The 13,182-nt window shown below is 39.4% G+C and overlaps 2 protein-coding genes across 8 annotated transcripts in view; both read left to right on the top strand.

The window, feature by feature from the left end:
- Positions 1–986: 986 nt before the first annotated feature.
- On the top strand, positions 987–5,467 carry LOC122089483 (chloroplastic lipocalin). 3 transcript variants are annotated; one of them, XM_042659307.1, is made up of 7 exons: positions 987–1,159; positions 1,392–1,580; positions 1,673–1,810; positions 2,631–2,757; positions 3,647–3,883; positions 4,463–4,753; positions 4,955–5,467. In XM_042659307.1, the coding sequence occupies exons 3-7, from the start codon at positions 1,755–1,757 to the stop codon at positions 5,231–5,233; spliced, it is 990 nt and encodes a 329-aa protein (XP_042515241.1). In that variant the 5' UTR covers positions 987–1,159; positions 1,392–1,580; positions 1,673–1,754; the 3' UTR covers positions 5,234–5,467. The 3 variants fall into 3 exon arrangements, with proteins under 3 accessions (XP_042515241.1, XP_042515286.1, XP_042515200.1); XM_042659266.1 differs by having other exon boundaries at positions 988–1,159; positions 1,707–1,810; XM_042659352.1 differs by lacking the exon at positions 1,392–1,580 and having other exon boundaries at positions 1,707–1,810.
- A 3,654-nt stretch (positions 5,468–9,121) lies between these two features.
- LOC122084881 (phospholipase A I) overlaps positions 9,122–13,182 on the top strand; it is a 10,783-nt gene continuing 6,722 nt past the window's right edge. For 3 of the 5 annotated variants that reach the window (XM_042653304.1, XM_042653324.1, XM_042653310.1), the window contains exons 1-9: positions 9,122–9,939; positions 10,759–10,906; positions 11,041–11,122; positions 11,213–11,366; positions 11,446–11,655; positions 11,830–12,075; positions 12,204–12,366; positions 12,449–12,709; positions 12,802–12,923. In XM_042653304.1, the coding sequence (XP_042509238.1) occupies positions 9,442–9,939; positions 10,759–10,906; positions 11,041–11,122; positions 11,213–11,366; positions 11,446–11,655; positions 11,830–12,075; positions 12,204–12,366; positions 12,449–12,709; positions 12,802–12,923 (1,884 nt within the window). In that variant the 5' untranslated portion in view covers positions 9,122–9,441. The remainder of the gene's footprint in view (positions 9,940–10,758; positions 10,907–11,040; positions 11,123–11,212; positions 11,367–11,445; positions 11,656–11,829; positions 12,076–12,203; positions 12,367–12,448; positions 12,710–12,801; positions 12,924–13,182) is intronic. The other 2 variants (XM_042653317.1, XM_042653331.1) reach the window with 1 other exon arrangement.

The following is a 13,182-nucleotide window of genomic DNA, read 5'->3' on the forward strand; positions in this document are numbered from 1 at the left end:
TCGATGAAATCAGATTAAAAAGCTCCCAAGAAAAAATTCTGTTTAATTTCCTTTTTCTTTCATTCTTGTCTCAATAAAGTCATTTTAAAGCTAAAAAAAAAAAATTTAATACAAAAACAAAAATTTCTAATTTTGACACGAAACTGGTAAATTAGAAAAGAAGGCTTGGGAGTTTGGTATATGGAGAATTAGAAAATCAATGGAAGAGAGGTTCATACTTGTTGATTAGCACCTAGATTTCCATTGCTATACCAGACATTGCTTGGGGAAATCGGCATCGCTTCTAAAACAGAACGGAATAATGATGACAGGTGCCGATGATATGAGCAATGGAGTGAGGTGCTTACCATGGCTTGGGTTGTTGATCATTCAGAAACAGTAACAAAGAACTACAGGTCTCTTTCTAAGGTAAAGAGACCTCCATTTCAGTAGAAGATGCAGGGAGAACACCAGTATCCTGTAAGCTACTCATTATGTATCTAAGGAATGGGGTCCCTGTTCGTCCTCCTTTGGGTAAAGGGCTCAGTTACTGAAGGAAGAGGGCAAAAGCAACTTCACTTTGTAGAAATGCAACCCTAAAAACACAATGTAAAAAGGTAATAGAAAAAACAAGAATAAGCAATGCATGTAAGTTTATGAAGTTTGATAAGATTGTCTACGTCTTCGGTGAAATGAGATTCTGCTTTACTATTAATGGAGAATAGGATTATAGCGTTCATCCTCAAACCTCTCAGAATTACTTACAGAGAAAATTACTCTCATGAAAAATCTTTATACTGTGAAGTACAAAATTACTCTCAAATAAAAAATTTCAGCAATTCCTCCATACCCTATTATGAAGGGCACTGCCCCACCCCCCACTATGACTCACTTATCGATGAATGGAATCGCCATTCTATCTATCAATGTGTGCACTAATACTCCTTGGGTTAAAGTGCTACTTTAATCCAACCAAATACAAGTCATTGTAGATTGTACAAACACATGGTAATAGCTAATAGCCAGTAATAGGTGTTACCCTATAGACGGCAAAGATAAACTGAGAGGTGACACACAGTGAGGAATACGAACTCTACGAAACAACCCACTCAGTTAATCAAGCTTCCACGTTTCTCCGTTTCTGGCGTTAGGTTTCTAGCTCTGGACTTCGCCATTTCAGGTAACCATTTCCATCTCTCTCTCAGTCGCGGAGTTTCATGGGGTGGATTGGGAAACTGCTGCAGCTTCAAATTCTTCATGCTCTATTGCTCTGCTTGAGAATGAATCAAACATCAGATAGAAAGGAACGTTCTGTGGAACTTTGAATTAGCTAATCAAATTGCCATTTCTTTTCTTTCTGATTTTGGAAATTTCGGAAATGAAACCTCTTAATCTTTAATTCTGACTTGCAGCCATCCCACACGACTTTCTTCTTCAAAGCTTCACTAATTGTACCGGGTCTGGGCTCTAGCAAACCCAGTTGAATTAGCTGTTTCAGATGTTGGAATTGGAGTAAAATGATTAGAATTCTGGATTTTTAGTCTCAAACAGAGCACAAAAAGACCTCAAGAGATAGAAGCTGCCCTCTATTATCGGCTTAGGTTTGTTATCTCTAGTTCAAATCTGTGTAAATCTGTGTTGAGGGAAAATTGCCAGATTTCTGGGATTGAGTATTCGTATTCGTATTCAACAGAATGACGGAGGTAGGTTTCATCTTTCCGTTGCAGAGTTGCATTGCAGGATCAGAGCTTTTCTAGAAGCTTCCGGAAGGCCCCATGCTAATCCAATCATCCCCACTTCTCCTCCAAACTTCTCCTCCCCCTCTCCCTAGGTACGACCTCCATGCCTGTTCTTGGGTTCTTCTCTTTCACTTCTCTCACCCCCCCCCCCCCCCCATGAAAAAAAAAAAAAAAAAGTCTTCCTTTCGATTAAAAGGGTTGTGCTTTTTATTTTGTTTAAGTTATAACTCTTCCTCTCAATTGAAGTATTCGGTTTGCTGCTATTATGTACAGCATTGTTAAATGATCTTATACCCAGTTTCGGGTTTTCAGTAAATAACAGTAGGGACTTAGGTGAGGAAACACTAGAAAAGCAATTGATAGAAATAAAGTATTAGTGGAATTAAGCGAAATGATATCGCCTTAGTTAGTTTTGGATACATCAGTTAGAAACATACAATGAAGAACACAAGAATATTCACCACCTGGACTGGATTCTTCTCCAGTGAAGATATGCGCACCCATCAACTTTAATTTATCTCCAGCTATGGATTTTTTGTAGGAAGAAGATGACCTCAGATCAGGTAATTGAACAACATTTTTCTGAAGATAAAATAAGAATAGTCAGCTGAGGAGGAAAAATTAGCAAACTGTGGCAGTTCGAGGAGCAAGTAGCATCTCTACTGAAATGGTGTGATAAAAGATGAAGCTTTGTTCATGACTTCATCTATTCAGAATGAACTAAGAAAACTTTAGAGTGGGGATGAAGCAACACATTGTCACTAACTCGCTATTAAGAACAGAAAAAACAATTTCACCAACTCACTATTAAGAACAGACGATGAACGTTTTGAAAAAAAAGATCATGAATAAGATTGTGAAATACTGTTTCTCTTGATTTTTTTTCTTATGTTCTTTTTTTTAAACTCACAGGAGGATATCAAGGAAGGGAATTATTAGATATTGTATTGAGCACACTTCATTAAGCAGCAAAGATGTTGTCAGACATGTGCTATCTGGTCTTGCTGCTTCAACTATACTTTTTTGTCAAACAAGCCAGGTGAGCCATGCAAATTTTAATAGATTGTGAAGTTTTTTGTTACTTTGGAAAGCCAGGTCATATGATCTTGGATAGAAGGATTTGTGTGGCCAATAATAAAATAGATCAGATAATCTTTTTACTGCCTCTTATTCTAAAGAATGCATATTCAACTTCTAGATCTTGGTAAGTGTGAAGATGTTAAGGACTGTCTACCAATGCTTATTTGTAGAGGGTGTACCTTGGTGCAATGATAATGTTGCTCTATTGTGACCAAGTGGTCACTGGTTTGAGTCAGGAAACAGCCTCTCCACGAAGCGGGGGTAAGGCTGCGTACATTATGACCCTCCCCAGACCCTGCAGTGGCGCGAGCGTTGTGTGCTGGGTATGCCCTATCTGTGTTTGTATTGCGTTTGTCATTTGATGGCCTCATGAAGTTTAAGTTATTTGACCTGAAATCAAACTGATCCAGTGATGCTAATAGTCACAGATTTCCATTTTACAAGAACCATTTCCCACGTGTCTTCAGCAGCACAAACAATGTAATAAGGAGATATGTCGGTCATCCGATCTGTTGATTGTAGCCCAAGAGATTGTCCATGATGATGGTTCTCACCCCATGGCACGTTTCCACATCCATAGTGTTCAACAGTCTTTTATGTCCCAACCAATGGGGACCTTTCAGATTTCATATTAGTCACGTTGACATCAGAAAAGAAAGACAAAAGAAGCCATCTAAGAATTAGCTCTTGTTGCAGGAGCCAATCTAAGAATTAGCTCCTCTTGCAGGAGCCAGAAGATACAGGAGTCATCACAAGCAATTGGACAATCTAGCATGAGAGTATCAGAGTATAGTTTGAAGGATAAAACTTAATGTGCTTTTAAAACCATTCCCATTTCTCTTCGCCAGGTCCTTGCAGCAGATCTTTCTCATCACCATAACTTATTCGAGCTTGCAACAGCTGCAGATAATCGTCCTACTCTTCCACTCGATGAAGGGTCTGCAGATAGTGGGAAATTGATGATGATGAGAGGTATGACGGCTAACAATTTTGATCCAACAAGATATGCTGGGAGGTGGTTTGAAGTAGCTTCTCTTAAACGTGGATTTGCTGGACAAGGACAGGAAGATTGCCACTGCACACAGGTGAAACCTTCAGACCACTATGGTTGCAAGTGACATTTTTTTTTTTTTTATCTTTTTGCCCACCAGAAAGAGGGGGTGGGGGGGTAGGCTTGGGTGCATGAAGTCACTAAAGTTCTGATATCCTCTCATGAGACTCTACATATATCCTCTTTGACTAATCCGAACTGTTTCAACTGTGGGATAAACTCTTGGATAGCTAACTGCATAAAACATCGACAACTGAATGATCCTAGGCTTCTTTAACTGTCCAGGTGATGAACTTTTCTAGAGCTTAATCCATTTATCTCTTAACGATTCAAGGATTTGATTCTTTTTTCTTCCAGCACGTCCCTTTCTTAAAGGGATGATTAAGGGTTGAAATTGTTGCCCATCCTGAATAATCAGCCATTTGAGGGTCTAGATTTCAGCGAGTCATAGGTGGCTCATGCATACCATGTTGCATGATAAAGTACAAGATTGTCTCAAATTATGGACTGAAATCTGGAATCTTTTTTTTTTTTCCTTTTGTTTCCATTGAAACATATGAGGATGTGTTTCTGAATTCCTGTCTGCTAAACTTTCTAATCAACACATTTGTAGGGCGTATACACATTTGATCCTGAGGGCCCTTCTATCCAAGTTGATACCTTTTGTGTTCATGGTGGCCCGGATGGCTATATTACAGGAATAAGGGGGAAGGTACAATGCCTTTCTGAGGAAGATACAGAGAAGACTCAGACTGATCTAGAAAGGCAAGAGATGATTAAAGAGAAGTGTTACCTTCGTTTTCCTACATTGCCATTTATTCCCAAGGAACCATATGATGTGATCGCAACTGATTATGATAACTTTTCTCTCGTTTCGGGAGCGAAAGATAAGGGTTTCATTCAGGTACTGCCTACATATTTCCAAGAATGCAAATCTTCGCTTACCATTTGTCAATGTCTGGCAAATATATAGTAGCCAAATTTAGTATTTAGATTATTTTGATGGACGACTACAATCATTTGTAATGGTTTGAGTTTCAAACTGTGCCTATCAATCCCATTATCCCATATGGTTGAGTTGGTCTGATTTGTTTTGATTTTTCAGATTTACTCAAGGACACCTGTTCCCGGACCGGAGTTCATAGAGAAATACAAAACCTACTTAGCAAATTATGGGTATGACCCAAGTAAGATCAAAGACACCCCACAAGATTGTGAAGTAATGTCTAATAGTAGGCTTGCAGCAATGATGTCTATGTCTGGAATGCAGCAGGCTCTAACAAACCAATTCCCTGATCTGGAATTAAGTGGTCCTCTCCAATTAAATCCCTTTACAAGCATATTTGACACCTTGAAGAAGCTTCTTCAGCTTTATTTCAAGTAGTTCTTCTACTTCCATTTAGAGTGATATGTATTTAACATTGTAAAGTTGTTGGATCAAACTAGTAATTTTTACAAACTTTCGGTAATGCCGATAGTTCTTGTCCATTATTGGTGGAAGAAGCAGGGTCTTGCTTGATCCTTTGCATTCCCTTGTTACTGGTACCTATGTAATTCAACATTGTTTGAGCTTTGTCTCTTCGGTAATATCTGATAAAAGGCAAATTTTGAGCATTAATGTCATCCCTGCCAATTTGCATCAACAAGAGGTTGCTTCCCTTTTGTTTCAATGTTACTAGGCAGAAAGAAGTTGGTGCATTGGAATTCTAAAAGCTCTCTTTTCAGAGTCCTTAAGACTTCTGAGTTTGTCCACTCCATACTCCATGAACTTTGATCATACAGGAGCTCTCTCTTCAAAATTCCTTATTTATGAGGTCGAATTATTCCTTGAGGATGTGGGACTAATGAATGACAGCATTTTTCCTGGAGATCTAATCAAAGTAGTCTCCAGACCATGGGTCAGGAATGTGGAATCGGCGATGCGATCAGCCTCCACAGATTCTGACTCCAATTCAGCTGGAATCGACTAGAATTGTTTGAACCCTAGAAATCCAGTATGAATTGGCAGGACTGAAATCAGAATAGGATGTTGCTGATTTTGATCTGATTTGACCGGAATCAGATTTTGTTCCAGGATCACTTGTTTTGCCTTGTTACTAAACACTGCTCTTGAAGATCACTCTCCCGGAGCAGGATCAGGAAAAAGCACAGGTGCCTATTTGACTTCAATCACAGGTCAAGAGATACATTTGACTAGTAAAATATAACGATCTGTTCAACAACTCATAAATCCTGAATTGCAATTGGTATTTCAGTCACATTTGTGGAATAAAATTCCAGTTATAAAAAAAAAAAAGGGTTGTTGTATCAAAATTGATCATGTTAGCTGACCCATACTAGGATTAGAAATTGTTCTCTCTCCATCCCATCAATCTGGGCATTTGCAAGTGGCTGGTCATCAAGCCAAACCTTATGGCACCCAAAGCAATGACATACCTCGGTTGAGTTATCCATGGATTTGGAACCTTCTTTCTCTTATTTCTTCTATTGCTGAACGATCGCAGAGCTTGCTGACGAAACCCCAACGGCCCCAACGTAGATCGTATGTGCGGGAGTCAGGACACCTTCTGTGTCCCTTGTAATGCCCCGGCCCTATCTTGTACAATATTCCATAGGTCTCAAGGCTTTAAAACGCGTTGTGCCATGTTAATGAGGCTAGAGATTATTAACTAGTCCAGTAATCTCTCCCTAGGCGATATGGGACTAAAGTTTGTATACCCTCACCGATTTCCCAAACCTCCTAGTACTTATCGTATTCTTGGTGGGGACACCTCACCGATCTCCTAGGCGCGTCTGATACTTGCAGTATTCTTGGGTCGTCACATCCCTGGTCTCTGCTCTGCGTCCGTGAACAAAGATTGCCGCGACAACCATCGAAAGAGACGCCAACAGACCAACTGTACCTCCGCTGCCTTTCGAATTTCGATGCTGCTAGTAAATATATCAAAATATATCAAACAGTTTGTCGACGAAGCTCCACAACATTTTGAACACCCCTATAAATTTCCATTTTCGTAGACTCAATTCTTCATTTTTGGAATCAATTCACATGAGACACCACTCTGATTCAAGATTCCCAATTGTATCAATGAATCCTAGAGAGAGACAATATCTTCATCCGACGAAATCTTCTCCTCCTCCTTCTGCTCCCTCTTCTATTCTGCCACTACCTCAATCTATGGTTGAAACTGCTTATGCTATGCAAAGCTCCGTTTGTTCTTCCCTTGCTTCTCCTTTGGAGTTTGAAGGGCTTTCTTGTGCGAGAGCTTCGTCCTCTTTACTCATGGAAGCTAAACACAGCCCTTTTGGAGAGAGCATGATTTTAGTTGGCTTGTGTTCTTCGTCGACAGAGATTGAGGGGTGTTTTGCTACGAAACAGTTTGCTCCTATGAGACCAAAAGAATCATAAGTTGTAGAAACCCCAAAGTAAAAATCCCAACTCGAAATCGTTCAAACCATCGGATTTGTCGTTTCCACATGTTGATCATCCGTGAGGTCGGATGCTCTTTGGAGCATCAGTCGTTGGAGACGAGCCGTGTTGGAAACGATCTCTCTATATTTTAGGTTTTAGTCTAATCATTGACCCTAGTAATGGAATTAGGGAGAGTCAAATATTGTGCAATCAAGTCAGGTATGACAGCATATCCGTGACATCACAAATAAAACATTTCTCTCCTCTCTAATGTGAGTTCTTTATTGATGAAACCGTTTTAAACACTGTGATGTAGCATGGGAGATTCTCCGCACACTACTAGTGTTGGAAGCCCTCTCTCTATATCTTGACATAAATTGTGTGAAAAACACGTTATCTCGAAATTTTCAACTAATTTTGTAAAAAATTATTAATTATATAAATTGTTCTTTCATGAAGAAGAATTTATTAAACAAGAAAATTTAAAAAGTGAAATTTAAAGATGAAAATAGAATCGTTTTAGGATAGTGATAGAATATGCCCCTGGGTATATTCAATTATTAAGTCTTTTTTTTTTTTTTTTCTTTTGTTAGAATATTCAATTTATTAAGTCAATCACAACAAATGCTTCACCCCCAAGATGAAGGAAGAATATCTTCAATCATGGTTTTTGACGTTTGAATTGGACTCCTTACACAATAAGGAGGATAGTTCAAACATTTGCACGCAAGGGTAGGTCTTTGTGGCATCCAACGGTGGGATTCCTTTTGCCATAAGAAAAACTATTGCCGTGCCAAAATCAGACTATAGTCATTAAAACGAGTTGTTGTTAGGTACATAGACAATCTTGACAATCTTTTTATGGTCAAACATAGACATCGACTTGGAAAATGCATTTCCAATAAATTATCAATCATATAAACAAATGGGCAAAGGTTTTCCATGATGATGATAATGCAAAACTATTCCGATGAGGGAGAGAGAAATGGATTTGTTCTATAAGAATCCACATTTTATTTGAGGAAATAGTGTGTCAAGTATAGATTCAGGTATTCCACTGAGCATTGCAAACCGTCAAGCCAAGGTCTCTAGGAGTATAATGACCGTAAGATGACCTCAAGATTGCTTGCATCTAATGTGTGCAATTTTCACAAGTGTACGAAATATACATGCTCGCATGGAAGCACTGTCTCTATCTCTTCCCCTCTTGAAAATGATCTCTATTGTCCCTCTTGTATGATGTCCCATCTCGTGCCTTCTTTGTTCTAGCTCAGCTGCATACCCATATCCCCACCCCGAGAAAAAACCTTATATGCTTTCCTATTGGCCACATCGCAGTTTATGAGTGGATTCTAATGATGGACAGTGAAGAGCTACGCTTCACTAAGGGCAATGAAACCTAATAACACCGTATGGAAAACTACACTTCACGATGCCTACATGACATTACAAGGCAGGACCACGTGGCAGATAGTAACACTTCATTATGCATAGTTTTCTGTACAAAGATCAAATGAGTCGGATCGGCCTCCTCGGCCAAATCTCCATTCTTGAAACACAGAATCGGAATCCAATCAGCTCAAAAACCTCTAGGATCGGCCTTTAGATCTGAAAACTCAGTGATTCTAGCGTTTTCGACTAAGAATCGGCCGTATCTAGAAATCCAAATCGGCCACACCGGATTCGACCGATCCAAATGCTGCCACCGATCAACTCCCACTGATTGCTTAACCTCGACTCCAAGTGGAAGGGCATTAATTAGTAAATATTCAAATATTTTGGGGTTTTTTTTTGTAATTTCAATAATTATATGTCGGTTAACACCCAAATGAACCGGTTCTTCAGTCATCGGTTTCTGGAACAAAAGGTTTCTTTCTCCTCCCGCCATTAAAATCATTTTTTTCTTCTCAAATCTGAACCCTCCGCCATTGCCCAAATTATCGAATCAAAAATCACATTTTTATGCAAAAAATTCCGTTAAAGTCTCAGTTTAATAACCCTAAAAAGAAGGGGGAAAAGTCACAGATCACAGCTTCACAGAAATTTCTTTCAATCTTCAAAGTCTCAAATGATCACCACCCACCACTAGAATCCATTCTTCTTAAGAACCGATCTAAATCTATGCCAATTCTTTCAATAAACTCTGAGTCTCAAAAACCCTAATAGATCTTCTTGGAGATATGTCGTGGGGATTGGGATGGAAGCGTCCCTCCGAGATCTTCCATCTCACGCTCCTCTATGGCAACGTCGATGATGTGGATCTCGAGGAACCCTCCGATTCCCCTACTACGTCTTCCATTCCTTCTACTCCTTCAACCCTTGAAGAAGAATTGGGGTTTCGGATTGAACTTGAGTGGAATGCTGGTGATGATGAAGATCAGGTCGCTCTTAGACTTCAATCTCAGCTCATGGTTGCAATTCCACCTCCCCGAGAATCCGTTGTGCTTAAGCTTAGTCCCCAGGATGAGAATGTGGGTGTCGATATGACGGTCGTCAAGCAGAAAGAGCCTCTTCGAGTGGTTAGGCTGTCGAAGCCTGTAGGATCGCACAACGATGGGATGGGTGTACTGACGCGGCTCATTAGATCTAATTTGGCGCCTTCTTCTGGTATTTCCGTTGGTTATGCAGACCACTGGAACAACGTCACCGTGCTGAGCCTCTGTGGATGCGGTTTGACGGTGAGTGCCAACCTTAATTGACGACATTTTTGTGCTTCAATTTTAATTTCTTCTACTCATTTGATGATTTGGGATTATTCGGGCTCCCTCAGCTGCTTATTCGCGTTCATTTTATATTGTCTTTGAATCTATATTTTTTTGTTCAATGTCGAATGAGTTGCGGATCTTATTTCAGTTATATAGTTTTCATGTCAAGTTTGTGTAGACGTCTACGTAAACTAAACTGAACCTCAATGTTTAAAGTAAATGCTTTGATGAGTACAAATGAGTTCTTCTTGCTTGAGGAAACGTTTGAACCCACATTCTGGAATTTCTATTAGACGACCTGGAGATATTTATCAGCTCCTAGATTATAATGTTAGTAGGTATTCTGTTTAGCTTAAATAGTTTAGATAAATTCAATCACAATAAAAATCAAGGCAGCACCGTGTCTGTCTGACGTTCATTTATACTTTTGTGTTGCAGAGACTGGAAGCTAATTTAATTATGTTAATTTTTTTTTATCTTTTCAAGTGGTAATTATATTGTAAACTAAAAATTTTCAGGTGCAATTTCTCAGATGATACATTCTTGTGAACAAAATCCACCGTCAATGTTGCATATCCCATAGGGCATATGACACGTTATTGTCTTATTTCATTCCCATGAAAATAATTTACGTCAATAAAATACGATTTTTTTTTGGTTTCCAACTGATGTATATTACTTTATTTGCATAATTTTGAAATCTTCTTGATTTGTCTTGGAGTCCCCAATCTGTTGTTCTTAATTGCGTCATATATAATCTGAAATACCATTATGTACTTTGGTCATTCTCAGGTATTCCCAGTAGGGTTGACTCGGTTACCACTTCTTGAGAAGCTATATCTCGATAACAATAGGCTATCACTTCTGCCACCAGAGCTTGGTGAATTGAAAATTTTGAAAGCTCTCAGAGTTGACTACAACATGCTGGTTTCAGTGCCTGGTAAGATTGGAATTTGTGCTTTGATGTTTGATGTAAATGCTGCTTATCCTACTTGGTTAACCATCCAAGATTGGATGTGTGGCTGAGTCATTCTTATGCATGTCATTCATATTTTATTGCTTGAAACCTGTCAGCAGTAGAGCTTAGACAGTGTGTTGGACTGGTGGAGTTGTCACTGGAGCACAACAAATTGGTCCGGCCCCTTCTTGATTTCAGGTCATTCAATCGGCAATCTGCATGTTGATTCAGCCTTTTCTTTTTTATGTTTGGTTCTTGGTCTGATGTTTCTATCCAGTTTAATGGCAGGGCTATGGCCGAGCTACGTGTTCTTAGGCTATTCGGAAATCCTCTTGAATTCCTCCCCGAAATTTTGCCTTTGCATAAGCTCTGCCACTTGTCTCTTGCAAATATCAGGATTGAGGCCGATGAGAACTTAAAATCTGTGAAAGTGCAAATAGAGGTAATGGACGATCCAGCTGAGTTGGCAGGAGTGTCTCTTAAATCTTTGTTCTGTAACTTATGGTTTCTAATGGTTGCAGACAGAGAACAGCTCGTACTTCATTGCATCGAGGCACAAACTGAGTGCCTTCTTCTCTCTTATATTCCGATTTTCCTCTTGTCATCACCCTTTACTAGCATCTGCGCTGGCCAAAATCATGCAAGATCATGGAAACCGTATAGTTGTCGGTAAAGATGAGAATGCAGTCCGGCAGCTTATAAGTATGATAAGCAGTGATGATCGTCATGTGGTATGTATTTAACTTTAGCTTTTGTTTTTGTTTGTTGAGCATCTCAACAAAGCATTCTCCCAACTAAATGGGGTCGGTTACATGAATCCTCTTTCGCCATTGAAGTTTGAACCCTGTTTACATGAGCCCATACTTTTCTTATGTGCCATCTTATGTAGTTCTGCATTTTGGCAGGTCGAACAAGCATGTTCTGCTCTTTCAGCTCTTGCTGCAGACATTTCTGTAGCTATGCAGCTGATGAAGTCTGATATAATGCAACCCATTGAAACAGTATTGAGATCTACAGCCCCAGAAGAAGTTATTTCTGTTTTGCAAGTTGTGGTCAACTTAGCCTTTGCCTCTGATAGTGTAGCTCAGAAGATTTTGACCAGGGATGTATTAAAATCACTGAAAGTACTATGTGCCCATAAAAACCTGGAGGCAAGTCTAACACTATTTTGATGAATTTTCTAGCTTCCTTTTTAAAGAGGGGGGGGGGGGGGGGGTGGGTTGTTAGTCTTCCCCTATTATTATATGGACCTGCTATGTTGAATCTTATCTTTCATCAGGTGCAAAGATTAGCTCTATTGGCTGTTGGTAATTTAGCTTTCTGTTTGGAGAATCGGCGCACCCTTGTTACTTCTGAAAGCTTGCGGGAACTTCTCGTACGATTGACTGTTGCATCTGAGCCACGTGTGCATAAAGCTGCGGCTCGTGCTTTGGCAATTCTTGGTTTGTTACTCGTCATATCTTTCAAATATGCTGATTTCTGAGTACTTTTAAATCTCAATTCCTATTCCCTTTGTGCCTATAGGAGAGAATGAGATACTGCGGAGAGCAATAAGAGGAAGGCCAATTGCAAAGCAAGGACTGCGCATACTAGCAATGGATGGGGGTGGCATGAAAGGTCTGGCAACAGTACAGATGCTTAAACAAATTGAACAAGGGACCGGAAAGCGTATACATGAATTGTTTGACCTAATCTGTGGCACATCCACGGGTGGTATGCTTGCTGTTGCTCTTGGAATCAAATTAATGACCTTGGATGAGTGCGAAGAAATTTACAAGGAACTTGGTAGGTACACTTTGTTATGGCATGGAATGTGCTATGCTGCACTTAGTTTCTAATTTAATTTGTGCCATTAATTTTTATTTTTTTTACCTCAGGCAAACTTGTGTTCACTGATCCTGTCCCAAAGGACAATGAAGCTGCAACTTGGAGAGAAAAGCTGGATCAACTTTACAAAAGTTCATCACAGAGCTTTAGAGTTGTTGTTCATGGATCTAAAGTATGAAATAATCATAAGTTACTTTGACTGAATAATCATAAGTTACTTTGACTGCTTTCTGGAAACTCCACGTTACGCACTTTTTATACTTTTGGGAATAAAATGGTATTGTTAGATAGATTCTTGAATTTTTAGCTGGGCTGGATATCTGTTTGGAAAGATAAATGAGATATCTTACTCTTATTCATATCCTGTATGCATCTTATTCAGTATTTTTAAAATTCCTTACTGTTCTCTGCCAAATAAATAAATAGCCCCC

This window comes from Macadamia integrifolia, chromosome 1, assembly GCF_013358625.1.
Source record: "Macadamia integrifolia cultivar HAES 741 chromosome 1, SCU_Mint_v3, whole genome shotgun sequence".
Classification (NCBI taxonomy): Eukaryota; Viridiplantae; Streptophyta; class Magnoliopsida; order Proteales; family Proteaceae; genus Macadamia; species Macadamia integrifolia.

Excerpts from the sequence above, each read along its gene's own strand:
- LOC122089483 (XM_042659307.1), top strand. The coding sequence starts at position 1,755 with ATGCTAATCCAATCATCCCCACTTCTCCTCCAAACTTCTCCTCCCCCT. Across the intron at positions 1,811-2,630 it reads TCTCCTCCCCCTCTCCCTAG|GAGGATATCAAGGAAGGGAA; the intron begins GTACGACCTCCA and ends TTAAACTCACAG. Across the intron at positions 3,884-4,462 it reads AAGATTGCCACTGCACACAG|GGCGTATACACATTTGATCC; the intron begins GTGAAACCTTCA and ends ACACATTTGTAG.